The sequence below is a fragment of the Cucumis sativus genome, chromosome 2 (assembly GCF_000004075.3).
Source record: "Cucumis sativus cultivar 9930 chromosome 2, Cucumber_9930_V3, whole genome shotgun sequence".
In the NCBI taxonomy this organism is placed as follows: Eukaryota; Viridiplantae; Streptophyta; class Magnoliopsida; order Cucurbitales; family Cucurbitaceae; genus Cucumis; species Cucumis sativus.
In genome coordinates, this window is record NC_026656.2 from 5,862,179 (window position 1) to 5,889,536 (window position 27,358).

The 27,358-nt window shown below is 34.1% G+C and overlaps 2 protein-coding genes and 1 long non-coding RNA gene across 4 annotated transcripts; 2 read left to right on the forward strand and 1 right to left on the reverse strand.

The window, feature by feature from the left end:
- On the forward strand, positions 1 to 7,989 carry LOC101203047 (protease Do-like 10, mitochondrial). The gene is made up of 8 exons (XM_004152838.3): positions 1 to 634; positions 1,210 to 1,455; positions 1,998 to 2,193; positions 2,344 to 2,603; positions 4,463 to 4,590; positions 4,883 to 5,086; positions 5,329 to 5,379; positions 7,384 to 7,989. Exons 1-8 carry the CDS (start codon positions 154 to 156, stop codon positions 7,621 to 7,623), a joined length of 1,806 nt encoding a protein of 601 aa, XP_004152886.1. The 5' UTR covers positions 1 to 153; the 3' UTR covers positions 7,624 to 7,989.
- Positions 5,389 to 6,893, forward strand: LOC116402156. The gene is made up of 2 exons (XR_004214586.1): positions 5,389 to 6,652; positions 6,739 to 6,893. It is a non-coding gene; the product is annotated as an uncharacterized LOC116402156 (long non-coding RNA).
- A 1,554-nt stretch (positions 7,990 to 9,543) lies between the features above and the next one.
- On the reverse strand, positions 9,544 to 26,790 carry LOC101202810 (stromal processing peptidase, chloroplastic). Of its 2 annotated transcripts, none has more exons than XM_011650681.2 (25): positions 26,456 to 26,790; positions 24,348 to 24,579; positions 22,988 to 23,229; positions 21,763 to 21,961; positions 21,058 to 21,105; positions 20,725 to 20,832; positions 20,420 to 20,608; positions 20,011 to 20,307; positions 19,240 to 19,341; positions 18,832 to 18,966; positions 17,778 to 18,002; positions 16,729 to 16,932; positions 16,445 to 16,615; positions 15,539 to 15,688; positions 14,747 to 14,884; positions 13,892 to 14,119; positions 13,498 to 13,650; positions 13,069 to 13,192; positions 12,851 to 12,962; positions 11,578 to 11,698; positions 11,415 to 11,495; positions 11,062 to 11,163; positions 10,753 to 10,903; positions 10,373 to 10,516; positions 9,544 to 9,942 (listed from the first exon to the last, which is right to left on the reverse strand). In XM_011650681.2, the coding sequence occupies exons 1-24, from the start codon at positions 26,632 to 26,634 to the stop codon at positions 10,425 to 10,427; spliced, it is 3,783 nt and encodes a 1,260-aa protein (XP_011648983.1). In that variant the 5' UTR covers positions 26,635 to 26,790; the 3' UTR covers positions 9,544 to 9,942; positions 10,373 to 10,424. The 2 variants fall into 2 exon arrangements, with proteins under 2 accessions (XP_011648983.1, XP_004152885.1); XM_004152837.3 differs by having other exon boundaries at positions 13,066 to 13,192; positions 26,456 to 26,789.
- Between the last annotated feature and the right edge of the window lie 568 nt (positions 26,791 to 27,358).

Here is a 27,358-nt window from a genome sequence, read left to right on the forward strand (position 1 = left end):
TGCTATAGTTGAAAAGAATTTTGTTATACGTACAAATATGGGCTATATTTGCAAATTCCCTTATGTACAACATACCAATTTTTCTCTCCCCCGCCTAACTACAGAACCCGGAGACAGTCTCGGTCTCTCTTGTGAGGAGAAGAAGCCATAGCCATGCTTGCTACAACTCTCCGCACAGCTCGCAGGTTCTCATATTCCTCTTCATGTAAATCCCTTAAACATCGTTATTTCCCGCTGCCCTCATCTCTTGCTGCTGCCATCAATATCAGAGCTAACGCTTTCCCTTACTTCTCACGTTCTGCGTTTCATTCCTCCTTAAACTCCCCCACACTCGATCATTGTTGCAACAATGGCGAGAGTCATCTGAACCAAGAAATCCTTTGTAATGGGAATGACCCTTTGCCGTCCTCTTCACATAAACCATTATTGATAACTCGTACGATCTCGAGGAAGCGAAGCACTCTTGGTTTACAGCCTCATTTGAATAGCATTAAGTCGAAGAGGTTTACCACTGATACATTTTCTGCGATTGAGCTCGCGTTGGATTCCGTTGTCAAGGTTTTCACTGTTTCCTGTAGCCCCAACTACATTCTTCCATGGCAGAACAAGTCCCAGCGGGAAACTATGGGTTCCGGTTTGTGGCTTAATGTACTTCATTTGTGTTAGTTTGATTGATTGTGCTCTGTTTTATGACTTTAATGCCTTTAATGCCTTTTGAATGTTGGAACTTCAGTGGTTGTCTTACTATTCACTTCTGGCTGCTGTTGTGTTAGTTGTTAAAACTTGAGAGTGCTTTGTTGTGAACTTTTGTTATTTTCTGGCATTCCAGTATTTCAACTTCGGTTGTATGAGGAAAATCTAGTAACTAGTTCACAATGAAATCTGTTCTACCTTTTGCATACTGTCGTTGTAGCCATGACCATTGAATTGTTTTTGGATTTCATTTGTTGTGGAAATACATAAACAGTTACACTCACCGCAAAATGTGAAGATTCAGTCTTTATTTACTAGAACTGATTTGATAGTTATGCTTTTTTATTGTTATGCATATTTACATGTTACGCAGTTTTAATAGCGTTCATTTGACTAAGTATATTTTCATTTCCATTTGTGTTTTAAGTTGATCCCAATGACATATGTCGCTGTTCTCTCTAAGTGTTCTTACTTTTGTCCATATTTCTTGTGTCTATTATGAAAAAACAAATGTAGGATTCATCATATCTGGAAAAAAGATTCTTACAAATGCCCATGTCATTGCTGATCATACCTTTGTCCTAGTAAGGAAGCATGGTTCACCAACAAAGTATAGGGCAGAAGTTCAAGCTGTTGGTCACGAATGTGATCTAGCTATTCTGGTCGTTGATAGTGAAGAATTCTGGAAAGACACCAACTGTTTGGAGTTGGGAGATATTCCTATCTTGCAAGAAACTGTGGCCGTTGTTGGTTATCCTCAGGGTATTGACTTCTAACATTGTCTCAATAAATTAAATATTGTAAAATGGTAATTAGTTTTATAAATTAACATCTCTATCTTTTGAAAATGCTTCTTCTCCAATTTATGCCCATTTGTTTCTATATGTTGAATGTTAATTTTGTTTGGTGTAAAGATTGTTTTAAATTTGATAATTTTCTGGCTATAATTTTTTAGATTCTTCTTATAGTTTTTGTTTATTTGTATTTGTTGTTAGTTTAAGGGACTGGGTTTCCTATTATTACATGGGTCATAAGGTATCTTTTATAGTTTTGTTTAATTGTGTTTGTTGTTAGTTTAAGGGACTAGGTTTCCTAGTATTACATGGGTCATTAGGTATCTTTCAAAACTAGGAATTTGATCATCAATTCTTAATAACTGTGTCTCTGTTTACTTGTAAACCATGAAAAAATTCAAGGAAATTAAAAGCAAACCACTTCTAATCGCATGCATCCCTTTTCCGCTGTTCATTTCCATGTGATGACATTATAATGGCCTTGACATCCAATTTTGGTTTTTATTGCAGGTGGGGATAACATCTCTGTGACTAAAGGTGTTGTTTCTAGGATTGAACTTACACAATACGTACATGGTGCATCCCAGTTGATGGCTATTCAAATTGACGCTGCAATAAATCCAGGAAATAGTGGTGGGCCAGCAATCATGGGCAATAAAGTTGCTGGAGTAGCTTTCCAAAACCTTTCTGGTGCAGAAAATATTGGGTGAGTGGTGAGCTGGAAATTTTACTGGAATTAACGAACTGTGCTTCCATTGTGGAGCATGATTGCAGGTTGCAAACTTAATCTTTTCTTGAACTTCTGACCTTAAACAATTTTTGTTGCTTGGTTCTTTTCCTTGTAAATGGACCGTAGGTATATAATTCCTGTCCCTGTGATAAGGCATTTTATATCTGGTGTTGAAGAGAGTGGAAAATATGTTGGATTCTGCTCTCTTGGTTTGGCCTGCCAGATTACTGAAAATGTTCAACTTCGAAATCACTTCAAGATGGGCCCTGAAATGACTGGAGTTCTTGTGAACAAAATTAATCCCCTTTCAGATGCTTATGATATCATGAAAAAGGATGATATCATCCTTGCATTTGACGGGGAGCCTATTGCCAATGATGGAACAGGTATTCTATGTCCATTCTGTAGTAGATTATCATTGATATTACTATTCTTTTTTTTCTTTCTCCTAATTTAGTACTTCTTCCATTTTATCTTTAAGATAATCATGTGACATTTCTATTTTTCGTAAGGAAGAAGTTATATATGATATAATAGATAATGTAGTATATTTACCGATAGGGATTAACATCTTACTCAGTTTATCACCAACAAAAACATGGGATGGTACAAAGGTTGCTCTTGTACTTTGAGTATTAGTCTCATTTCATTAATTCAATGAAGAGACTCGTTTCTATTTAAAAAAAAATTGGCACTAAACCAAAAGGCTCGCATTAATAGGTTAAAGATATTATCGTCTGTTATACCCTCGACATTCCTTTCCATGTATAGATTCAAATAATAATTTGACTCACCAAACCAAAATCTTAAGCTATTTATGTCAAGTGAGAAGGGAAAATACCGCAGGAGCTTTAATTTATAATCCCTTAGTTCAGATTTATTTTGAATCATTATTAAACCCATAAGCTTAAGTGGTGATGTTGGAGGGGTATGTAATTTTTCCTCCCAATATATTAGAAGCCAAAAACATGAAAAGGAACCATAAGAAATCTGACTCCAAACTAGTTGAAAAATTTTTGGGGACTGTTTGGAGAGCCGGAATGTAATCACAATTATTGGAAATCAAAGGAGTGTTGGAAAGCATGAGTAATCGAAGATGGATTGAAAATGACATTATGAAGCGTGAAAATAATGAGAAAGTGAGTTGGATTGAAAACGGTCGGAGCGGAATGAGTTTAATATTATAAATTGGACCTAAAACATTCATTCCAAACATGAGTTTTGGATTACATTACATTACAAACTCATTCCATTATAGGCCACCAAACACCTCCTTAGACCAGTGAAAAACTTGCTCATCAACCTATATGTAGGCATAAAACACCAACAGAAGTCTGATTTAGACTTGTGTAAGTGGATCAATGGCAGGGGCAACTTACAGGCTAAGTCTAGAGACTTCAATGGAAGGACCAAGGAAGAACTAATAAGGAGAAGAAACCATAAGTCAAAATATCATTGTTGCATCTTCAAATGGATTTTTCCCTGTTGACGAACTCGTTTGGGCATTAAAACAGAATTGGGCCACATCTGACTGGACCCAGTTTTTCTGTCTGGCATCAACAAAGTGGTGCAATTCTTCAAGCATACAAATGAATCTCTTTGTTTGGCCGGGTGGTAGCTTGATGAGATGTTCAAGCTTGTCCCCAAGAAACAAACAGTTCTGTCCAGAATGTTCCAATGATCTTGCTATCTTTGTTGTTAATGATGCTCATTGGAATCCCCCACAACTTCACTACATTGTTGAAGAACAAGTGATTTGTCAGTTCAACAGAACATAGCTTGGGTGTGGGGATGAAGGTGGCATACTTCGATAATCGGTCGATGATTAATAAGATTGCCTCATTGTCACCTACCTTAGACTTAGGTCTACTCCCACCAAATTTTACTTTATGTTTTTAATAGTTTTTTTATTCTCTTAATCTACAATGCGCTAGGAATAATGATGAATTCAAAGTGAAAATTTCAATTTATCAAAAGAAAAGAAATAAAATAAAAGGGAAAAGAAGTTAGTTGCTCTGGTTGTTAAGGCTTTATATCATCAACCATAAAGTTAGAGGTTGAAACCTCAATGAAGATGTTTCTTGGACTCAAAATGCTTAAAAATGAGTGATATTTCATTTTTCTGAAGCTATTGTCTTCATTTCTTATAGTAATTGTAAAAGTAAGCTTTGATCGTCTCATTTTGCTAAAATGCTGGACTTTTATTTCCAATAATTCTTCCTATTGTAATTTACATACGATGCAGTTTCTTTCAGAAACAGGGAGCGGATCACATTTGACCATTTGGTATCTATGAAGAAACCTAATGAAAAATCTGTGGTAAAAGTTCTAAGGAACGGTGAAGTTTGTGAGCTCAGAATCACCCTCCGACCTGTATGCTTTCTGAAACTCTCATATTCATTCTACTTGATGATTTTCATTTATTTTATAACTAGTCTTATTTCTTCATAATCTCTTCCTAACGACTCAAGCAATCCCATTATATAAAGTTCTAAAATACTAGTAACCCCAGTCACATTTATTTTTGTGTATTAGAGGCAAAGGGAAGATGAGAGTTTCCCTGGAATCTCAATGAAATTCAATCCAAACTGATTTGCAATCCAACATATTGTTCTGAGCCATGCATGATAAATAATTATATATAAATAAGTTAAATACTCTGCAGTTGCAACCCTTGGTACCAGTTCATCAGTTTGATAAGCTTCCTAGCTACTACATTTTTGCTGGTCTTGTCTTCATTCCACTTACCCAGCCTTACCTTCATGAGTATGGAGAAGATTGGTATAATACTTCACCTCGTCGCTTGTGCGAGAGGGCACTAAGGGAGTTACCAAAAAAGCCTGGCGAACAATTTGTCATCCTTTCACAGGTTTGCTTTCATTATTCTGAGGCATGCATGATAAATAATTTATGTTTCGGGTTTACATTGATTTTATATGAAAGTATGATGTTGCTTGGCAGTGAAACCTTTGAAATCATAACTCATTTCTTATTTAAAAAAGAAAAGGGGAAAAAAGCATTATAGAAACTGTTGTCATCTGGGTTATTAATGATTAAACTGTTAAAGTTAAGATTTCTGATTCAAGTTAGTAACTTTTATTATTTTCACAGGTGTTGATGGATGATATTAATGCAGGGTATGAGCGTCTTGCCGAGTTGCAGGTAAGACACCCATGCTCATAAGTCATAAGCATACAGCATATATTACTATTGACATTGAAATCAATTAGATTACACAATTCACTTATATATTTGAAGTTAGTATGCAGTTCGTGCGTGTGCGTTGTCTTGTATGTCATTGTTTTTTAACTTTTTTCTTTTATGATATTCATTAGTTATTAAGACTATGTCTACTTTTTTACCAATAGATCAACTCATGATGATTTCATTGTTTTTAAACTTCTAACGAGGTTTGAGGGTTATTGTTGGAAACAAGGGGCTTTGTTGATAGTTTATAGCCCCAAGAGTATTTTAGTATTTACATTTTTTTTGAATCGTTGATAAAACTTATTTATTAATAAGAACTCAAAGTACAATAGAGTTATACAAAGAGAGCAATAAAGAAGTTGTAATCAAGGGAGTCTTGAGGGATTCGGAGGTGCACCCAGACATCTCAACTAGGTTGACACCCCATAGCGCCAATCATCATATCTTGAGCAAAAACATAAAAATCAAACAAAGGTACAATATTGAAACGTCCAGCTTATTACAAGGGTTCAGAAGACAATACAGGTCTAGAAAAACAAAAAGAAACAATAGGGAAGGCCCAAAAATACAATCTCAAAATAAAGGCTAAACAAGGGCAATCCTTCAAAATGCAGAGAAGAGCTTCAGAGTGTGTAACTGCAAACAATAAATCTGATGCAGCAAGTATCAAGCAGGTTGAGTAAGAAAAGCATCCTAGTTGAGGCAATTGTCTTGGATGGAATAATTAACGAACTCCTTTTTTAAGAAACACCAAGCTGCAACATTAAGATCTACTTCACACATAATTTCTACCTTTGATCTTGCTTTATCATGGAAGATGCGTTGATTACGCTCGAACCATAATTCTGTGAGTAAAGCTTCTAACAAAGTCTCCCATATTATACGAGGTTTTTTTGGATAAAATCGAACTCGACAGAAGTTGAACCACACTAGCACTTAGTGAACGATAAAATACCCAATCTAAATTGAACAAGGAGAAAATCCTTACCCAGCAGAAGGAAGAGATGGGGCAGTTCAAAAAAATACGAGGAAGATTCTCACTAGCCTTCAAACATAGAGGACAGATTGAAGGAGAGAGGCATTTATTGGGGGATTTCTTTTGCAAAATTTATAAACTGTTGAGGGACTTGAAGACTGTAATCCAAATCAAAATGTTAATTCTCCGTGTGCTGCCTGATTTCCAAATTGTTGTGAAGAGACGTTTATCCATCGGGGAGGCAGGTTTTAGGTGAGTCCAAAGAGACTTAACTGTAAACTGGCCATGGGGATCAATGGACCATGATCTATAATCGTCGGAATTAACCACTTTTGCAGTTGAGAGCAGGGATAGTAGTGATTGAAATTTTGCAATTTCATCTTTCAAACATCTTCTGAAGGCTAATGACAAAGATGAAGTATCATGGTCCCAATGAGCTGCTACTGAATCTGCTACTGAACCCAAACATCTTCTGAAGGCTAATGACAAAGGTGTTCAACACTTGGCCACTTTAAGAGTGTTGGTGTTTTATAGCTTATGTGGTTAACTATCATAGGTTGGCCTTGCGGTAAAAAAAGAGACAATAATCTCAATAATGAACTAAAAGGTTATGGATATAATCTATGATGGTCACTTACCTAGGAATTAATTTCATACGAGTTTTCTTAATAACAAATATTGTTGGGTCATGAGGGTTGAGGTTTAGTCGACGTGCGTGTCATAAAAAAAATGTATACATACAGCTCATCTTCTTGTAATGTACTCATCGACTGCTAATCTGAATGCTTTTACAAACATGGAAGCAGAAATGCAGGGCTCATTTTGATTTATGAAAATGAACTGTGGAAAAAAATGTCATTCAATTGAGTTCAGTATGTTTTTCATTCTTTCTTCTAAAATTGGATCTTTACTGGTGTTCACTAGAGATTAGACTGTACTCAAAGCTTCAATCTGCTGAATGTTTCATTCTTTCGCATGAGCAGGTTAAAAAAGTAAATGGAGTTGAAGTTGATAACCTGAAACACTTGTGCCAACTTGTGGACAAAAGTGAAGATAGTGTAAGGTTTGACTTGGATGATGACAGGGTTATTGTGTTGAACTTTGAAATGGCTAAAATTGCAACTTCAAGGATTCTGAAACGCCATCGAATACCGTCTGCATTGTCACATGATCTTATGGAAGATTTAAGCTTTCACAACTCTCAATTGGCCTCCTCCTCATAATACAATGGATTACTTTCATTAGGAACTCTCTTCAATAGGTTTTCATGTTGAGATTCAATCACTCACCCCATTAATTGTTCATTTGATTCTGCTGAATGGCCAATTTTTCTAAGATGGCAAAAGAAATTATTTAGGAGAAGGCAAATGTAGGGTTAGAGAGGTAACTTAACCTTAGTTCTCCGTAGTTTGATTCCTTCATTTTCTTTTTGATACACTTTTTGGCTCCAGATTTCTGTAGTTTTTATTCTTGAGAGTTATTAGTAATTTATTCTAGAGGGAGAGGGAAAAGTAGTTGTATTGTATACAATAAGGTGGATCTGTTCAATTGAGATTATTATTTTTTTTTCCATCCAGATTTTTAATTCATTTTTCTTTTCAATTATCTTGCCTATCAGATGTGTTTTATAGAGGACATTCTTTTCTTGTTTCACCTTTGGAATAGTATATGTTAAGTACAACTAAATTAAAGTTTTAAAATATAACAAAATAAATTACAAAACGTTTACAAAATATATTAAAATTTCAAAAACTAACTAGTTTGTAACATTCATAAAATTTTGTTATATTTATAAATATTTTGAATAATTTTATTATTTTCGATCATTATCTATAATAATTATTAAATAGTTTCATAATTTTTAAAATTAAAGTGTGGTATGTGTAAGTTTAGGAGAAAGGATCGTTTGTGGGAAGGAAAGGATTATGACAATCCTTAGTTATGAAAAAATATGGATTATGATAATATTTGTTTCGGGAAGGATTATGTAGATTTGAGGGGATTATGATAATTCTTATTTGGGAAAAGGATTACGTGAGAAGTATTATGAAAATTATTTTTTTTTAAATTTGTGTTATATTTTTTTTAATTTATATTTTAAATTCAATTTACAAATATTCGTACTTTTAATTTACCGAATTGTCACATTTTCGGAAAACAAGCCTCCTTTAGTTTTCTTAAATAGGATGTTAATTTTCAATAGACAAACATTTCTTGTCGGTAAATTATACCCCTACAATTATTGATTATTTTTTAGTACAACAAACATAATAATAATAATACTTTGAATTTCCAATCTAAAAATACATATAAATATCTTAACAACTCAACAATACTTCTATATTTAGCAATTTTAATTATTTTAATGTCAAATCTTAACTTAACCTATGATATGTTTCACATTCCATTAATTTATTTTTATTTCAAACTAATTATCTATTTGTAGTATAAAACACAAATATTTTATAGGTTAAATTCTCCAAATAAAATTATTTTATTTTTATAAACTAAAAATACTCAAACCAAACTTCCCTAAATTCAAACCAAACAAAATGAATTAAATTGCTTACCTGAATGCTTATTGTGTTTTATAAACATGTTAATTATTTTTGTATTACTTGGAAAATAAACTTTAAAAAAAGGTATTGTTTCCTTCAGCCCTAAAATCTCCAATTTCTTCTACCATCGTCCTAAGAAAGAAAGGTGGTTTCTAGGGATTGTTCAGCAATTGCCACAAAGCTTTGTAAAAAAAGAACTAAAAGAAGTTCCATTGAAGTGGGGGATGGAGAAACTAAAATAGAATAGTGAAACCCAAAAACAACAGGGAACAAGAAAGAGGACTTGAAGGTTTGTAAATCGAATTAAATTAATTGATATGATGTTTGTTACGTAAATACTTTTACAAAATACTCGTAAGGTTCAATTCTAAATTTAAAATTTAACCAAACTAGTTAAAAGACAGTGTATTATTTAATCAAAGATCAAATACTCCCATCATGTGACATTCTTGAGCTAGAAAAAATATAGCACTTAGTTAATATTACTGCTCCAAACATCATAGAAAACTTGAGTTTCACTCCAAAAGATTGAGGCAGTGTGTGTTGTGTTTTTAACTAATATTCAAAAGATTGAAGGTGCTCATATGAAACTGAAAATAAGATATTTATATTATTGAGTATGAATTAAAATAGTTGTCCTCGGCATACCACAAGAAAAAAGACTAATACTTATTCATATATTACTAAAAAATCGATGCATACAAAGTATTCTATCTTACTCTGATATTGTGAAAAACACAATCAAGCTCTACGGCTGCTATCTAAATGATGCATTATGAAAAATGAATCAGCATCGTTGTATATTCAAGCAATATTAATGCCTGATGGCAAGAAAGAAACCCGAGAACAACAGCATCCCAATTAAACCACGTGTTTGCCAATCAGCTTACGACGAGCAAACTACTTTACACCGAGAGAGATCAGTGATGCAGCTTCGTATGCTTCGGCTAAATAATTGGCTGTACTTTGAAGTGAGTATCCATCCTATACAATGATCAATCATGAGGGTAAGGTATCTTTGAAACCAAAGGACTAATTATACTTCTATAAACTTGTAGAATAGACATTATATTCATAATCAATATTTACTGACCAACGAAACCTTATTTCTTATTTCCTTTCAGATCATCCCAAAATGATTTAAAATTTTGCACATCTACACTATGTTATAACTAATTGAGCTATATTTAGAGTTTTTTTCTAAAGTTCTTTTTATTATAACTTCACGACAAATAACAAAATAGCTCCATAAGTGTTTTTTCTGTCCAATAACAAACAGGTATTTTATTATTATGTTCAATTACAGAAAAAAAGAAAAAATCGAACAATATTGGATCAAAATGCCAATTTAGCCAATAGCTTGAGTGCAAATGAGTCGAAGTTTTTGTGAAATAAAATTATAAACAAAACAAACCTTTAGTTGATCGATCCCTATCGATAATTTTAAAAGATTTATCAAGGGAGGATCATGTTGTCGGTCTGGTCATTGTAGATAAGCCGCGTCCAGATGGAATAACACCTTGAAAATCTTGGTCTGATCCTTCCTCTTCAAAAGAAACTGCAACCACAACATGAAATAAGGCTTGAATAAAAATTTCAAAACCCACATTTTTATGATTTATATCTTAATTTATACAATGAGAAAAGCAAATCCACTTGGCAAATCTAAGGTTGGTACCAATACCATTGGAGGACAGCCCAATTTATCTTAAAGAAAAATATAAACCTCCAAAAAAATTTGAAGGAATTTATCAATTAATGACTGGTGAAATACTGAAATACACGAATTCTCACCAATACTTTCTTCCCCAGCTTGAGCTCCAGCTATCCCGATGCACGTATACAAAGAATCTGCATCTACTTTCAATTGATCATAAGCAATGTAGACGTCGTCAATGGTGGCAGCTTCATACAATGATGTAAGATCTTTGATGCACGATAGGTCCTGCTCCACAGTCAGAAGAGAAAAGATAGGTGAGACACAAAAGACGCAGAGTTGCAACATATTATAAAATCATTGTATTGTATGCAATCTTTTCTCTGTTTTCAAGGCAAAAGAAGAGGAATAGATAATGAAGAGAAGTAGAAGCACATTAGTTCTACCTTCCGTGGAACAGAAGACGCTTGCAGATGAGCCAATAGGCCAAGCCAATAAGCATTGGACTTTATTTCAGCTTCATGCCTCATAAGAAGAGTACGCTTTGCCTGCAGTTGGAAAACATTATTTAAAACCTTGACTAAGAATGAGAGAGGCAGTACAGAACCGCACGAGAAAGAATCTCATAGTAAGATATGTAAAACAAAGAGACCGGTAGGGAGCAGCGAACTATTTTCAGTTTGAAATGAAAATCATTAAAATGCTTTTAGTGGCTTGCTACTGTTTAAAAATATGAAATGGAAACTAATTAAGTTTTTAGTAGCCAGTACTAGCTCAGTAGGTTGATTTAACACTTTACCCTGTCCAACTCTCTTTGGGCAATTTTGTTGCTATGTAAACCTCTCAGAACGCTTTTGCAAGCGTCAACAGCTTTGTACACCTGAAAAGAGGAATTGTATTAGTGAAAGAAAAAAAGAAATAAATGAAGTTAACAAGGATCTTAATGAAAATTGAGTCCAAACCTTGGCTGGAGTTGATGTCACAGATATAACATACCATCCGAGCTTAAGCCTATCAAACAGGCTCAATTCAAAGGATACGTCATATGTCAAACCAAGAGAATCCCTCACACTTGTGAAAAGCCTGGAATTACCACATCAATAATATTTTTGCAAATGTTAGCAAATGAAGTAACAGTAGTGAAGAAGTTATGTGGGAAGACTTGGGGCAAAACTAGCACAATAAATTTTAAAAATGGCTTCCAGCCTTCAACTTAAGAATTAAGAGAAAGTAGAAAATTGATATTCATTAATCATTATCAGACATAACTTGGTTTACATTAATTGTTAGCTGACATTTGCACACAAATTAGATTCTTTAATGCGAAACCCATTGATGGTTGTGCTTCAAAAGCTATGAAAAGGGATTCATAAATCCTTAATTCTTCATTTTGCCATGTCATCGTGCAAATTTATTTGGAAGGCTTATTCCTTAATTATTTCTTGCAAATAAAGAATGTTCATGATTTTGTTTGTCTTAGTTTTGGAGCTGAACCAAAAACGAAGTAAATTATTTTGAAAGAAAAACCACATTGAACTACATTTGCTAAAAAAATCATGCGAAACCAAACAGCAACCTGAAGGTTTGGTCGGTTCTTTTTGGGCCTGGCAGGTGACTGGGCCAATTTGAGTAATTTTAAGGAAAAGAACAGAACTTTTTTGAAGATCGATTCCTAAGCAAGGGGTAAGGTATTTTCTTACTTTAGTGTTAAGTGAAATGGAAGGACAGTTTTTGAAGGGATGGAGAAAATAAGATAAAGTGGAGGGCAGTTTTCAGCATCTTTGTTTCATTCTTGTTAGGTCAATTGAAATTCAGACAACTACTAGAGATTTTTGTACCCGGACTCGAGTGCGTAACTTCAATCTTCCGGTGCTTTATGATTCACGTATCTCTTGTAGGACAGAGATTTAGCCTGTTTTCAAACCATGTTAGGAGAGGCCAACAAACAAATGGACAAGGGTGTGGGCGGGTTTGTGAGAGGACGTGGCTAACTGGAAACAGTCGACATGATGGCAATGGTAGCAAAGATGATTGGATATGGGTGTAGTGGGAGTTGTGGGCCTTGATAACAAAGAACCAAAAAGAAGAAACCCCAACAAATTAACAAGAAAAAGAAAGGAAGTAAACAAAAATAATAAAAAACTAAAACTTAAAAGGGGGAACCAAACACTAACTTGTGCACCAAGGAGAAAGAAAACTAAAGATTACAAAATGCAGTTGGGAGAGAAGACTTGCCTAGAATTTATAATCTCGGCCAAAAGCCCCATTGTGATTCCAAAAAAGAGTGGATGACTACGAAGTTTTCTCTGCAACCCCTTCTCGATATCATTATCAGATTCGTCACTTTCTGGAGTTTAAAAAAAAAGAAAGTAAGGAAAAAAAGGACCAATCATAAGCTATATTAGAGAATCAGGAAATGGTAAGTCACACTTCTTCGCAGAGAAACTCACCACCTGTTCTTGAAATCTGACTAATTGATTCTAACAACTCTAAACCCTCAAATGTAACACCCCAACGGTTGGGTGCAGGACCTGAAATATAAGCGCATGCTCTTTCGTCTGTATCCTTTAAAAATACCTGTTCAAATATAACGAAGAACTTGATATAAAAAACGTAACAGAGATTACAATGATCTGAACACAATATCACATTGATCTCAGAAAGCAGGCAACTGCAAAAACTAAATGAAAATCATTGAGATCTTTTCCAGTATCTTTTTGGTGTGGATCAGGTAATATCCACTTCTAAGAAACAAAACTACAAAAGGAGTGGATTAATTTTTAATTTTATAATAAATTTTGCAAAGAATAACTCAGTGTAGGGTGAGGTTAAAGATCTCCAAAAAGTAAGCTAGACAGTTTTAAAAAGTAAATCACCCTCACCTGCTGAAATTGTAACTCAGATGCAGATGGTCGAAACACAATGGGAACTGAAGCAAGTGCTGCCTCAGAAGTTGTAGTTGCTGTGACTGTACCAAGGTAATCTAGAATACAAGACTCAATTTCTTCTTCTGAAAAGTCCCCAACAAGACTTACCTACAAAATGGCAAGATTCCGTGACAGATATATCAGGAATTATTGTTAAAAAATGTAACTTCTCAAAAAAGAACAGATTGCCTTTCATTGGTCCAGAATGTAAAATGCTTTTTTCTTCGTACTCTGCATGATTATATTTCTTCTACTTTCTCTTCAATTAATTAGGATATCTCGTTCTCTCTCTGATGATGATACTTCTTAATGTCATTTTCACTTTCAATTAAAAGGAAAAAAAGCAGACCTCCATGTTATTGCCCACAAATTGATTCATCACAGCGTCCTTCACGGTTTGTAATGTTAAGTTCTGCAGTGATTTTGGGGAAGGCTCAACAAACCGCTCATCCCCGTTCAGCATAGCTAACATGAGTTTGTGAGCAGTAGAACGTTCCAGGCTTTTAGGAATAGACCGGTAGTATGACATATATAACTGCTTTGCTCTATCAAATGCATCTTCCAGCCAGACACTATGCTGCAAATTAGTAATCGCCCATCTTTAAACAGTAAAATGCACAAACATTATTCAGAGATACAATTTGAATTAAACCCTGAATGATTGCTGGGAAATGTCAAGTCTTCAAGAGTTCTAAGCAAAATTCCTCGAGATGATTCTTCATCCTGGTCGGTTAATTTATTGAAATATAGGACTTACTAAAAAGAAGTTAATTCACAGACAAAATACTGGTCTACCCTCCTTTAAGGTTAAGATGAAACACTTGGAATTAAAATAATAATAATAATAATAAAACAAAAATAAATATTGGTAAGAATTAAAAGTTATAGAGCAGTTTTCTCAATAAAATATTCAATTTATACTAAAAACTTGGGTTTTATCAATATTCAAGCACTAACTTTAAGTAAGCAGAGTTGTATTTAGGGTTAATCTTCTTAGATTCTTGTTTTCTTATTAGTTATATCCCACTGTAATTCAAGTATTAGCCTCTTGTTCATTTCATCAATGAAAATTGTTGTTTCCATTGTTAAAAAAAAAAGTAAGCAGAGTTGTGTTTATATATATTGTAGTCATAGGTCCAGATCTCAACTGTGCTTTGTAGGGAAAATGAGGTTTTTTTTAACAAGACTAGCCATTTGCACATACCTCAAGAACCATGTGAAGTAGTTGGAAAGCTGCACGCATCCCATTATCTCTCAAGGTGAAGCGAAATTCCATAGCAATGAACTCTTCGGTTGACTCGAGAGAACAATTTATCAAGTGATTGACGCAAAAAAGTTCCACCTACAAAATGTTACATGTACAACATCGATCAACTTGAATGAAGAGTTATATGGGCAATGAACCGTTCATTAAGCCATTCATATACAGCTTCTACATGTAAATTGCATACATGTCAATGTCATCAACCATATGTCTGAGACACCAAAGCAAGTTCTTGAAAGGAATAACAGCATTAGCAATTACCTTCAACACAAAGCTGCTTGCTGTTACTTAAAATGCCAGTTATCAAGGTATTGCCATGATTCAATTACAAATTTGGTCCTTATGATTTGGAGAAAATTAGAGTTTAGCCCCTACTGTTTGATAGAACCTCATAAATGGTCCCTATAGTCTGATGAAATCTTCATAAATTGCCCTTAGTGTTTTATCAAACCATGGAGACAAAATTTTAGTTATAAACCATGAGGACCAAATTTGCAATTTAACCTCACATCATTCATTACAAAATTGATAAATACACTTCACATAAATCAGAAATTACTTCCAAGTGCATAGACTTCGTTTGTAGACAGCTATTTATAAACCACCAGGACAATTATTTATTGTTTCAATAGGAAGTTCATGTTCACTGCTTCCTTCAACTCTTTTACTGAATTTGAAGTTCAAACAATTAATTGGATGGGAGTCAAGAGTGTGAGGATTCTAATAGAATACCTGCTCCCGTGAAAAGGTTCCTACACGACCTCCCTCACTGAGAGTTCGAACACCGACTACAACAGCTCCTTGTGAGTCAGGGCTTTCAGCTGCTCGTCCCCCACCAACTATAAGCCGCATCACGCCTGCCTTGTTTTCACTTTTTGAAATCTACATGAAGAATGGTACCAATGGTTAAATATGTTGACAAATAATCACCACCCCTGCATACATTTTTTCAGAGCTACCCACACTTATTTAGAAATCATCACTTGAATATCCGATATTTTTCGCCCTGGAGTTTGTGTTTGACTAATGTGAAATATAACTACAGCATCTTTATTGTCAGATATCCACTAAAATTATACTTCTCACAAAAACTCATGGCAGTAATCTACAAATATCTTTTGAACATATATACCAATACTAGCAAAAAGAAGTAAAAAACTAATAAAAACTGTACTACCAGACAATCAGAAAATGAGAAGATAAAACTACAAAGTACAATAAACTTTCCAATCTAGCAATGAAAAAATAATTTAATTTTTTTATAACATTCGTCAAATGGATCCACACTACTTATTTCTTGAATTTTATCCAAAAAAAGAATTATTTCTTGAATTTGAGCAGGCAATGTCTGAAACCTCAGTTATTTTAAGTTATTTAGAGGACATTCAATTAAAACTTTTTGTTCTCTTGAGATAAGAAATAAAAACATTAATGGAATCTACAGACAGAGATTTATACCCTCCAACCCCCATGCATAAAGTGAAGCCTAACCTCTGAATATGTAATTTATCTTATAAGTTTTTTTAGTACCACAAATGAGTGGTATTCGGATTTGAACATCCAACCTCAAGGGAAAAATTATACTTGTCAACCATTGAGTTATGTTAAAGTTGGTTGTATTTATCTAATAAGTTATACCTTATAGTTCACAGGAATTCCATTTGACAGACGACACTGAGTGATCCCTGTTTCTTTATCATGAAATTTGGTGACATTAGTCTCTGGGTTGAGACGAATAAATGATGGCTGGTGTTGGATCCTTAATTCAGCTATCTGTGATGATGATATCAACTCTTTTGGCACCTCAAGCTGCAGAAGTAGATAGAAATTTATTTCCGACAAGAAATAAACCATAAAACAAACATGGAGATATATTTATACTAAAAGTCAAAAGAAAGTGAGAGCATAAGAGAATAAGATACTTCAGGCTCAGCTTCAATTGGTTCCCTCAATCCTGCCTCAATAGCAGTAGTTATCTCACTTGCAGTTATTTTAAACTCTGTCTCCCCCAATCCATCAATATGTGCTTTCTTTGGAACGCATGCAACAATAGCTGCAGGAAGGGGTGCAGTAGGCTTTCCATAATCTGAGATGAACTCTAACACTTCAGCACCAATGGAATTCACCTAAGGTACAGAATTTTGAAAACAAAAATACATCAAACCTTTTATAAGGAACTGGTAATAAGGGGTATAAACTAAATAAACAATGTTATAGAACTTTAGTCAACCCTTACCCTCCATAATTTTTAAATTCACTCATATAGCTAATTGTCAAAGTTTCAGAGACATACTGGGCATGTACGTTCACATAGCTATTTGCTCCACCCATCAATGATTTTAATCAGTAAGAATACATTCGTATATCTTGTTTTTTAAAGGAACAGAGACCATTCCATTGATTGATGAAATAAATTTAAAAAATTCAATCGCTAACACATATAATGTATGTGACTATTAAAAATATATATACACTAATAATTGCAAAGGATGGGAGGATAAATCTTGGAATAGTTTCCTTTAATTGAATACAAATTGCAAAGCCTTTTCATCATCTCTTTTGATCTTTGAATAGAATCAAATCTCTCTGTTGCACTATTTTTGCATCAATACAATTTTCACATCCTTTCAAGTTTTGAGAAGAAAATATTTAAGAAAACAATAAAAAGGGAAGAGAATTATCCAACTACCAACTTATTCTTACAGAAGGTATCATCTAGTAAATTATTCATTGACAATGAAATGTGATTCCAACCAATACCCTGACTTATTTCTTGAAAGAGACAATGTCAAGAGAAACTACAACCAAACTACAAGAATTAGTCAGTGCCAGTAATTGAAAAAGAGCCTATGTCAGAGACAAACATAATCTGCCTCCCAATATGTCACCATTTGTTCTCAAGTGCAACTAGTCTTTAACGAACACCTTCAAAATTTCATTCAGAATATAATTAAGAAAAAAAGTACCTTACCTCTTCAAGAGTAACTGTTCCAGCAACAGCAACCAAACTTTCATGACCTTGTCTTTGGTCCATAACTGTATGCCCCAAAGCATCGCTTTCCATGATAAAATCCAAATTATCAACTGATGAAACGTTATCAATCATTGCTGCTAGGTGTTCACTGTCTTTTAGAAGTGCATCCATATACCGAGTCAGTTCACCCTTAGTTACACCAAACTCTTTAAGCCTCCGTACCTGCACAAAATGAAATACACTACATATTAAATTAACTATTACAAGTCCAGCAGTCCAACTGCAGCCAGAGCTTGTGTTTCTGGAAATCGAATATGAAAAGCAAAAGAAAAAAAATGAAACAGTATCAAAATTATATACTACTCAGTAATTGATCTGCATCTCACATAATTCAAGGCCAGTAACTATGAAAACAAAAGCAAAGCCATTAATTGTTGTGTTGTGTTGTTATTGCATCACCCGGTATCCTTCATTCTTCCCTCTTTTACAAATAATAGGTGTAAACCCTTTATTTCTTGCCATTTTATTAGCCTGAACTCCTTTCTCTATTTAAATGACCTGAGTACCAGCAATGCTACAAAAGCATGATACATATATTTATATCCAAATGTAGGAATTAAAATAGGTGAAAATTGATCCAAACCAAAATAAATGCTTCGATTCAAAGTTTCTTTTCTTTTTGCTTTAACATTAGTTTTTCATTGAGTTAAAATAACAGACCTACTAAAATTAAAAATAATAATTAATAAAGAAATGATAAAAACAATATAAAACCCCAATTGAAATTTGCCGCTTTTCATGTTTTTAAACAACACTGAGCTCATTAAAAGAAAAATGAAAACTAATAAATCAAGTCATTACCAGGTCAACAAACCAAAAAAGGGGATTTAGTTTATCAATTTTTTCAATTTAGGATTCAAATGGATGCAATTCAAACTATAATTTCAAAGTTAGCTCGTAGACTGGTAAGTAAAAGGGTGAGAAATTTTTTAACAAAAACTATTTTAATGTTTATTTTTTGGACATTATAGATACAAAAAGCGACACAAACCTCTTGAACAGCAACTTTAATCGCGCTTTGCCAATTCTTTGGTTCAGCCGTTACTGTTAGTGTGGTGACAGTGCAACCTTCCCTTCCAGAATCACTGTGGTCCAACTCAATGGAAGTGAATGGTGGATTTGAACTCTGAAAATTGCAATAAATTAGAAAACTTTGGAACAATAAAAAGTTTTATGCCATAGAATGAGTAAAATAGGCTAACTAACACATCATTAAAACCAAATTAGGATCCCCACTCCCATGAAAGAGAAGCTGTATATTCAAATAGAAATATTAATTTATGTTAAAAGACCAATAAAAAAATGATTTTGACAAATTCAGAAAAAAAGATCTCATTCAAAACTTGAAATCTCAAGTATTCACAAAGACAGAATTGAGAGGATATGGTTTCAAATGTACCTTGTATCTTGTATTTATACGAAAATGCAAGGCAGAAAGAAATATCCTCTTCATAAGAACATTTCTCAGGTCACTAAATGTTCGAACCTTATTTACAGGAATCTGCAATGAAATTCAATAAAAGGAAAACAAGACTTCAGAAAAAGAATATGCTTGAAGAATAAGAGAAAAGAACTCATATTTCTGAGCATCGAAAAACAAAAGAGATGTATGAAGACCACCAGAGTTCGGCATGTTGATCTGGAAATTACAAAGAGAGTGAAGTGTTGGCAGTTGGTGTTCAGTGTTTGGTGTTTAACACAAACCAATGATTTCAAAAACTTCTTAAGCAAGATACCTACTGGCTCTGTTCTCTTGTGTGTGAGTAATTCCAAGAGAAAATAAACTACAACATCAAAAAAGGGATCAAATGGAGCAGCTCATTTTCCTTGACAATCCTCTAATTCATTTTTAGCCAAGTGAACCAGAAAACCACCCTAACAAAGTCCATCCAAAGAATCTTCTTTCCCTTTATAAAAGAATGACCCAAGAGAATGTAGAGGAAGTATGTTGGGTCATCTGAAATTGATGAATTGTCTCAAAATTTGTAAATATCAATTTCTGTAGATTTATTTGGAATATCCTTTTCATGATCTCAATATTACATCTCTAAAAGGTTAATTCTTCGTCCTGCTTATATATTAGTGATTATGAGAGCTCTAAATAAAAGAACTCATGCAAGATAAGTTCAAGAGGGAAAGTATTAGAAAAAATATATTAAATACCACATACCTTGCAAAACATATTAATTGAGAAATTTTGTAGTAACTCATGCTGAAATATCTGTGGGGGATTTGCATGTACATTGCTCCCAGGAAGAGACCAGTTGTGCATCACAGGAGGACGGATTGCATGTCTTTCTTTCTTAACGATCTTGGATTGATCTACTGAATTTGATCTCTCGTTTGATAAACTGCCACCTAATCCTACTGAGATCTTGGGAACAAGAAAACTAGCCATCGCACCAAATGCACTGGGATTAGGTGTAGAAACAGCCTCATTTTCTAGGCCACTTTCACCAAAGACAGCCTGGAGAGATAATAATCAGTGTACTGATGAACTGAGTCCTCAAAATAAACTTTGTAGTCTCTAATGTCAACAAAAGAAGAATTATTAGAACAAAATAAAAGCTTGTTCAAACCTCAATTTGGTTAACGGCCTTTGAGATGTTATCAATATCTCCAACAATGTATAAGGTTGCATTTGCAGGGAAGTACCATCGTTCATGGAACTTCCTTATTTTATCAGCATCCCATTTCTTAATCTGTTCTTCCAATCCGATTGGGAACCTTTTGCTAAGCTTGTTTTCAGAATGCAGATGTTGTAACAGCTGTACAGCAAGAATATTTCCAAATAAATGGAATTATAGAAAAGGGCACGGATTAGCCAATATATAAGCTTTATTGAAACATATTTTTTATGAATAAAAGCAACTGCAGTGCATACCTGACAATCAACACGATATTCTATTGTATTCATCATCTGTAGTTCAGAGAGAATGGCACGCCTCTCTTTTTCAACTCGTGAAGCAAGGAACTTTGGGTGGAAAGCTATCTATTTAGACAAACACAAAGAAAGGATGCATAAACTATAAAGTGATGAGACAAATAATATCCAACATTCTTATATGAAACTGTTTTCTTACAAAAAAATCACACTGAAATCAGAAAATCCATTTGCTAAAAACAAAAACAGTACATCAACTAACAAAAACACATCACAACCCAAAGCCACACTAGTGTGCACTTCAACATAAATAAATACATGTATTGTTCATACCTCATTTAAGGCGTCAAGAACAGATGGAAGTAGATCTCCATCAGAATCCTACAGCCAAAGATAACATGGTCAAAATTCAAACAATTTGCTCATAACAAACCCAGACACAAAACTGATGCAAACAGCAACGGTAACATGGTGCAGTATTCTTCTTCCATCTATTATATGGGTCAATTCCAAATGATCCATCATGATCTTTGATTGATCATCATGTGTGCATTAATAGATTCGGTTTCAAAATTATTTTCAACCAAAAGCATCTCCAAACAATGCAAGAAAATACAAGAGAAACTAGCACAAGGAGATTATGATTTGAAAATGCCTCAGTAATAGTACCTAAGCACTAAAAAAATTGCACTTCTAAATATTAAGCTAACTTCTCAGTGCATTGGCGCTGAAACATTTGAGCAGGCATTTTAAAATGAAAAAAATGAAAAAGAAAAGATAATCAGCGGCTACGTAATGCTGAGAACAAAAAGATGAGGTGGAATGAATATGTATTAATTATAGTAAGTTGGCGCTCATACATGGGTAGCAAAATTACACATTATTTAACATCAGCAAGAAAGAAAACACAGCTGGAAACAGAACCAGTTCTCTGAGAAAGAAATGTTTAACCCAGTCCTCATAGAAACATGAAAGACAATAGATTGAGAAATGATATCGGTGCATGCCTGTAAAAATAGAAAAACCAACAAGAACAACCTTTGTGCTAGTTGGTGAATGTATATGAAACACAGTATGGTGGAAATCAGTGTAGGCATTAGATCGTGCGCCTGTACCCAAAAGCTTTTCACGTTTCTTACTTCCAAGGAAGGCTACATGCTCAATCATGTGCGCAATTCCTTGCTCGTCATCTTCTTCATCAATTGATCCCACATGAACTTCCATGTGTGCTTCAAACCTAAATTCAAAACTTTGTTAGTGTAGAATCCTTCCTGAAGTCCATCAATAAAGCTTCATTTTCTTAATGAGATAGCAGAAGAATGGTCCAAATTCTTTCAATATGTGTATGTGCGTGTGTATTACTCTTTTCATTATATCAATGAAAAGTGAGACAAAGACAGAGAGAGTGAATCCATAGAGAGTAAGAAAGAAGAACAAGAAAAGACCCACAAAACCTACCTAACAAGAATAAAATCTCAAATTCTATTCTCATCCTTACACTAAGGTCCCATAACTTGAATTACCTAAATGGGTAGAGTAATTGAAAAAGTGCTCAACAAAAAATGTAACATTTATCGATCAATTATTTCCTCCAAATGCAAACTGCCTACCATGTAGAACACAAAATCCATTTTATCCTCCATTTCGTGAAAATACTGAAAATAGATTTCAAATATATTTATAAGAAACAAGAAAAGTTTCAGCAAAAATATGGAAGTTGTACCGTTTCTTTTCAACCAGACACTCCCACAAAACTTATTTCACTGGAATAGTCCATATGCATCCCACTTGTACTGTTTCTTCGAGTTGCAGTAATTTTCTGAGTTCTAAATTGGTTGTATTTGGTTGTAATGGCTGTATATGTTTTTGTTTTATTGTACTCTTAGCATTAGTATTGTTTCCTATTAAAAAAATTCCGTTCATCCCACTATCTTTTGAATCCTCAACATTGTTTTTTCTTTTTTCTTACCTCTTTCTTACTTTCTTTCTTCCTTTTTTTTTTTCTTTTTTTTTTTTTTTTTTGAGAATTGAATTAAAAGTTGAATCATTCTATCTTTGCAAGAATTTAAAAAGTACCAATCTAAGCTGGTTATTCCTGTCTAGTGGTTATCATGATATTGGACTCAGAAAATAATATATATAGATGAAGTTTTAATTTATAAATACTTCAAAATCTTCTTAGTGTCAACCTGTATTCACTGGTTAAATTATTGAAAAGCATTCACTTGATAAATTATTTCTTCATGAACCACATGGTCAATACCTGTTGGGTGGAACTTTATTTGGTAAAATTAGATACTTCAATCCATTTTTCAACTGCCCTCTATACAACTTCGGATGAGACGGAAGTTCTGAACTAAGAAATGCTTCTAACTCTGCCCTTCCAAACTCAGGATATGAAACATCTAAATCTTGTTTCTCCAGAATACCATCAGGCCAGGCTGTAGGTGCTGCATGAGGCTCATCTGGACCTACAGTTCCACAAACAATACGAGCATGCTTCACCTGGATGTTGCATAAAAGTACAGAGACAATAAATATAAGAATATATGGACTATCACGTACATAGTAAATATTGTAGAACGCCATTTATATTCCTTTCTAAACATCTAACACTAGTTGTATTGGAAGATGTTAAATCACGGTTTGACCCAAAAGCTTAAGCTAACAGGTCAAGGTAAATATAAATATATAAACACTTTAACACCCTACTTACTTGTGAGCTTGAAAATATGTAGAATATTCAACAAGTGGAAATCAACCTTAATTTGATAGGAATAACATTAAAGGGTTTTTTTTTACTAAACAGAAACAAACTTTTCATTGATATAATGAAAGAGGCCATTGCTCGAGATACAAAGATACAAAGTGAACACAAAACCTCTTTAGTTGTGGATTTAAAGGGGTTCGAACACACAATCCTCTTTAGTTTTGGATTGAAAGGGGTTCAAACACACAACCTCAAGCTATGATACTATGTTAAACAATCGATAGACCCAAAAATTTGTTATCCACATGTGATGTTAAGACTACAACGAAATTACGAGACATCTCTAAGAAAGCATTAAATGAAGCATGCATTATCTTTAGAACAAGATAGACGTGACTAATATCTTTATCATCACAAGTACATCAGTGCATCACAATGTTTGTAAACGGCCTAGCCTAGTTATTCAAGTTCATTAGCTGTTTGTCCATTAACATATATGCTCCACATGTCTCTTAACACAGATACATTAGTGCATCTTGTTGCTTGTAAACAGCCTAGTTATTCATGTTCGTTAGTTATTTTCCCTTTGCTGCTATTTTACATTTTTCTAATTTAGGATTGCCTTGTCCACCCACATATACAAAGTCAATGAACAATATTATTGAGTTTTTCTCTCAAAACTCTCATGACTAACCTAACAAAGTGTTCTTCATAAGCTCCTAAGGTTGCATGGGTGTATTTCTAATCTTTCCCTTCTATACGATCTCTAAGAAAGATTCTCAAAATATATTAAGCAGATGAATGCCACAACACAAGAAAAGAGAAAGGAATAAAAGGAATAAGCACAACGATGAAAGAGAGAGAAATTTTGAGAACTACATAAAAGCCAATCTGCAAAAAAGCAGGCACTTACAACTCTATCATCACGTTCATTCTTGGATAACTGAAAAGCAGACTTGTCTAGAATGAATCTAGATGTTGGTCTTTTGATACTGGGACATCTTCTTTTTTGGTTAAGAAAGCAAGAGATACAATTAGTCAACGTTTCATTCCCATGCTCCCCAATTTTATAAGCACATGGTCTTCGAGCATTATCCTTATTTCTTCTAAACTTGTGTCTACCAATACCATCGTCACGAGAGTGCCTTCCAAACCAAAGAGGAAATAATCAACAAAGATATGCATTGAAGTAAATATAAGCACTGAATAAAACCTTAGCTCAGATCAAGAAAAATGAAAATAAGGAGGAGGAATAATTGTCAGGTGGGTGGGAAGAGAAAATACAAAAAAGAAAAGCTTTCACCCAAGATCACATAAGGAAAAAACATACAATGTGTTACCTTTCTTTTCTTTTCTTCTTTTCTTTAACAACTGCTTTCTTCTTTTTTTTATGACAATCATATGAATAATTTCATTATGGTAATGAAATTACAGAAGGGCACATATGGCATGAGAGATTACAACACACTATTTCATTGTGTTATAAGAGAAGTAAGATTGTAATCCCGAAAGTGTGGGGTGAATTAAACCGTGTGAAGGTTGTATACAAAAGATGAAACAAATGAAACATACTATTCTATTGCTTTCGTTGAGAAAAAAAATGAAAGAATACAAGGGCAAGAAAAAAGAAACTCAGAAAGCCCATCTAAAGAGAGGGTTTCCAACTAAGTAAAATCTATCTAGCAAGCAAGCTCAATATCAAACTCTTGAAAGAAATAGTTCAACACCAACGCAAACTGACAACTCTAGTGGAGGTGATCCAGGTCTCCCTCAGCCTTCCAACAAAGAATACAACAAAAAGGCTCCCTAAGCAAAGACTTCTTCCTTAGAAGCTTATCCATAGTATTCACACGACCAACTGTGCATGAGATTGTGATATGAATTATCTTAGTAGTAGGCAAAGGCGTACAAGTGCACCTGACAGCCGCTCGAATGATTGTTCGTGAAGAGCAACACTAATATAATACAATAAAGATTTCACCACTCTAAACCATTCAAGTCTCAATTTAACTCAGATTTATTTCTGACCAACACGATGGTGGCAGATTTCTCACATTAAACCATCCTCCACATCAAGGGATTCTACCACATTTCTCATTGTCCTATATCTTAACCCCATCGAGAACTCACCCAGACTTCAATTCTACAAGATTTTCCATCTCCTCCTCCATGCCACGATGAAGCAATACTACATATGGTTGGAAGAGATTCAGGGCACAAAAAATTCTCACTTTCTCTCTTCCTAGTCCCTTCACTCTTTGATGAGATTCGATTAAAGCAATAAAGATTGTTTGCTGATGGATTAGGGATCGTGATGGTTAGTTACCACAATGCTAGAGAAACTTAAATGCTATGGATGCAGAACAGTGGTATTCCTTTAAGCCTACTGGGGGACTTCAACACTTCAAAGCCCAAGGGGCTTACAGAAACAGCTACCAATCGACATAAATCAAAATAACGTCACAATTACATATTGAGCCCAGAGTGCAACAAGAGGAAGAAAGAGAATCCAACTGTTAACTCATCCAAATTAGAGAGAGAAACCTGAAGGGCTCATTTAAGTCCACAAACTCGTTTGAATTTTAGAGTAGGAATACTAAAAGGTTCAAACCATAGTCTCCAAAAGAACCCCATGTTAGCATTTATGATTTTTCCAAAGAACTTTAGCTTTGTGTTTAAAAAATAACCGCAAAGAATAACTTTGTAAACGTCGCCTCGCAAGAGGAAGGGAAAGACCATCAAAGATTACATCACTTAGCCGTACAGTCAAAATAAAATTCCTAAATATTTACTAATTTTTTCCAACAATTAGATTCTTCCATTGGTGAACCATAGACCAAACCCAGAGGTTGAAAAGAGCGATCAAACTTCAGCTCAAAAAACCCACATCAAACCCAGATAACTAATTTCCCCAAAAACAAGAAAAAGTGAAACAAAACGAAATGGAAGGTTAACAACATTAGAAGCAACAGTGCTAGGTATCAAAAACACAATTCTTCATGGAAAAAAGCAAAAATCTACCTCCTCAAAGGGACAACAAATCGAGAGTCTACATCGAATCGAGAGAGATGAGCGGAAATAGAGCGGGAAGGGAGTTGCACCGAGTTCACCCGCTTAATGGGTGTAGTTTGGTCTTTTAGACTCAACAAGGGCCGTCTTTGCGTCAAATTTGAAACAGTAGAAGAGGTTGCAACGGCCATTAGAGGCTAAAAATCCAAGAAAACTGGAAAGGACAGAGCTTGCGGAGAACAGAAAAAACTGAACACAGCAGCTGGAGAAAGAAGCAAAGAAAAGTGAAACGAGGAAGACTATTGCTTGGCTATTGGGATAGAGTTTGGCGGTTCGATTGAACCGCTTTACAAGAACCATAATAAAATAGGGAGGCGATTGGTTGAGTTTTTTTATTTTATTATTTTGAAAGGACAAGAGTTGCTCCAATTTTGCAAATCTCACAATTCTTTTCCTTCTGTTTCCTTCCTTTCTTATCAACCACAATTTAGGGTTGGAGGCAGATTTTTCTTTTCCTTTTTAAACTAAATTTTGTTTTGCTTTTCTTTTCTTTGCATAAAATAATAATAATAACAATAACCTTATCAATGTAGAATGGAAATTTTAAACCTACCATCAATATTGATATAAGAATCGGTGTCTAAAGTGGAGTGACGATCATCTAGTTATACTAATAATGCACTCACTCCATGTGAAGGCATTGTGCGCTGCCTGGCATCCACCTACTTAGGTGCTTATATGGTTTATCTTTTATGAAATTTTCATACATAATTAATTGAAGTAATTTTCAATATTACCCAAGAAGAATTATTATTTTAATTTGCCCTCAAATATAACTTGCTTTTCTAATTTAAAAAAAAAAAAGAAACGTTCTAATATTGGTAGCAATTTAATTATTTAAAAAAGTAACTAAAA

Excerpts from the sequence above, each read along its gene's own strand:
- LOC101202810 (XM_004152837.3), bottom strand. The coding sequence starts at position 26,634 with ATGGCCGTTGCAACCTCTTCTACTGTTTCAAATTTGACGCAAAGACGG. Across the intron at positions 18,967-19,239 it reads GTATAAATACAAGATACAAG|AGTTCAAATCCACCATTCAC; the intron begins GTACATTTGAAA and ends TGCAATTTTCAG. Across the intron at positions 16,933-17,777 it reads GAACAGTTACTCTTGAAGAG|GTGAATTCCATTGGTGCTGA; the intron begins GTAAGGTACTTT and ends TCTGTACCTTAG.
- LOC101203047 (XM_004152838.3), top strand. The coding sequence starts at position 154 with ATGCTTGCTACAACTCTCCGCACAGCTCGCAGGTTCTCATATTCCTCT. Across the intron at positions 635-1,209 it reads GCGGGAAACTATGGGTTCCG|GATTCATCATATCTGGAAAA; the intron begins GTTTGTGGCTTA and ends AAACAAATGTAG. Across the intron at positions 1,456-1,997 it reads CGTTGTTGGTTATCCTCAGG|GTGGGGATAACATCTCTGTG; the intron begins GTATTGACTTCT and ends TTTTTATTGCAG.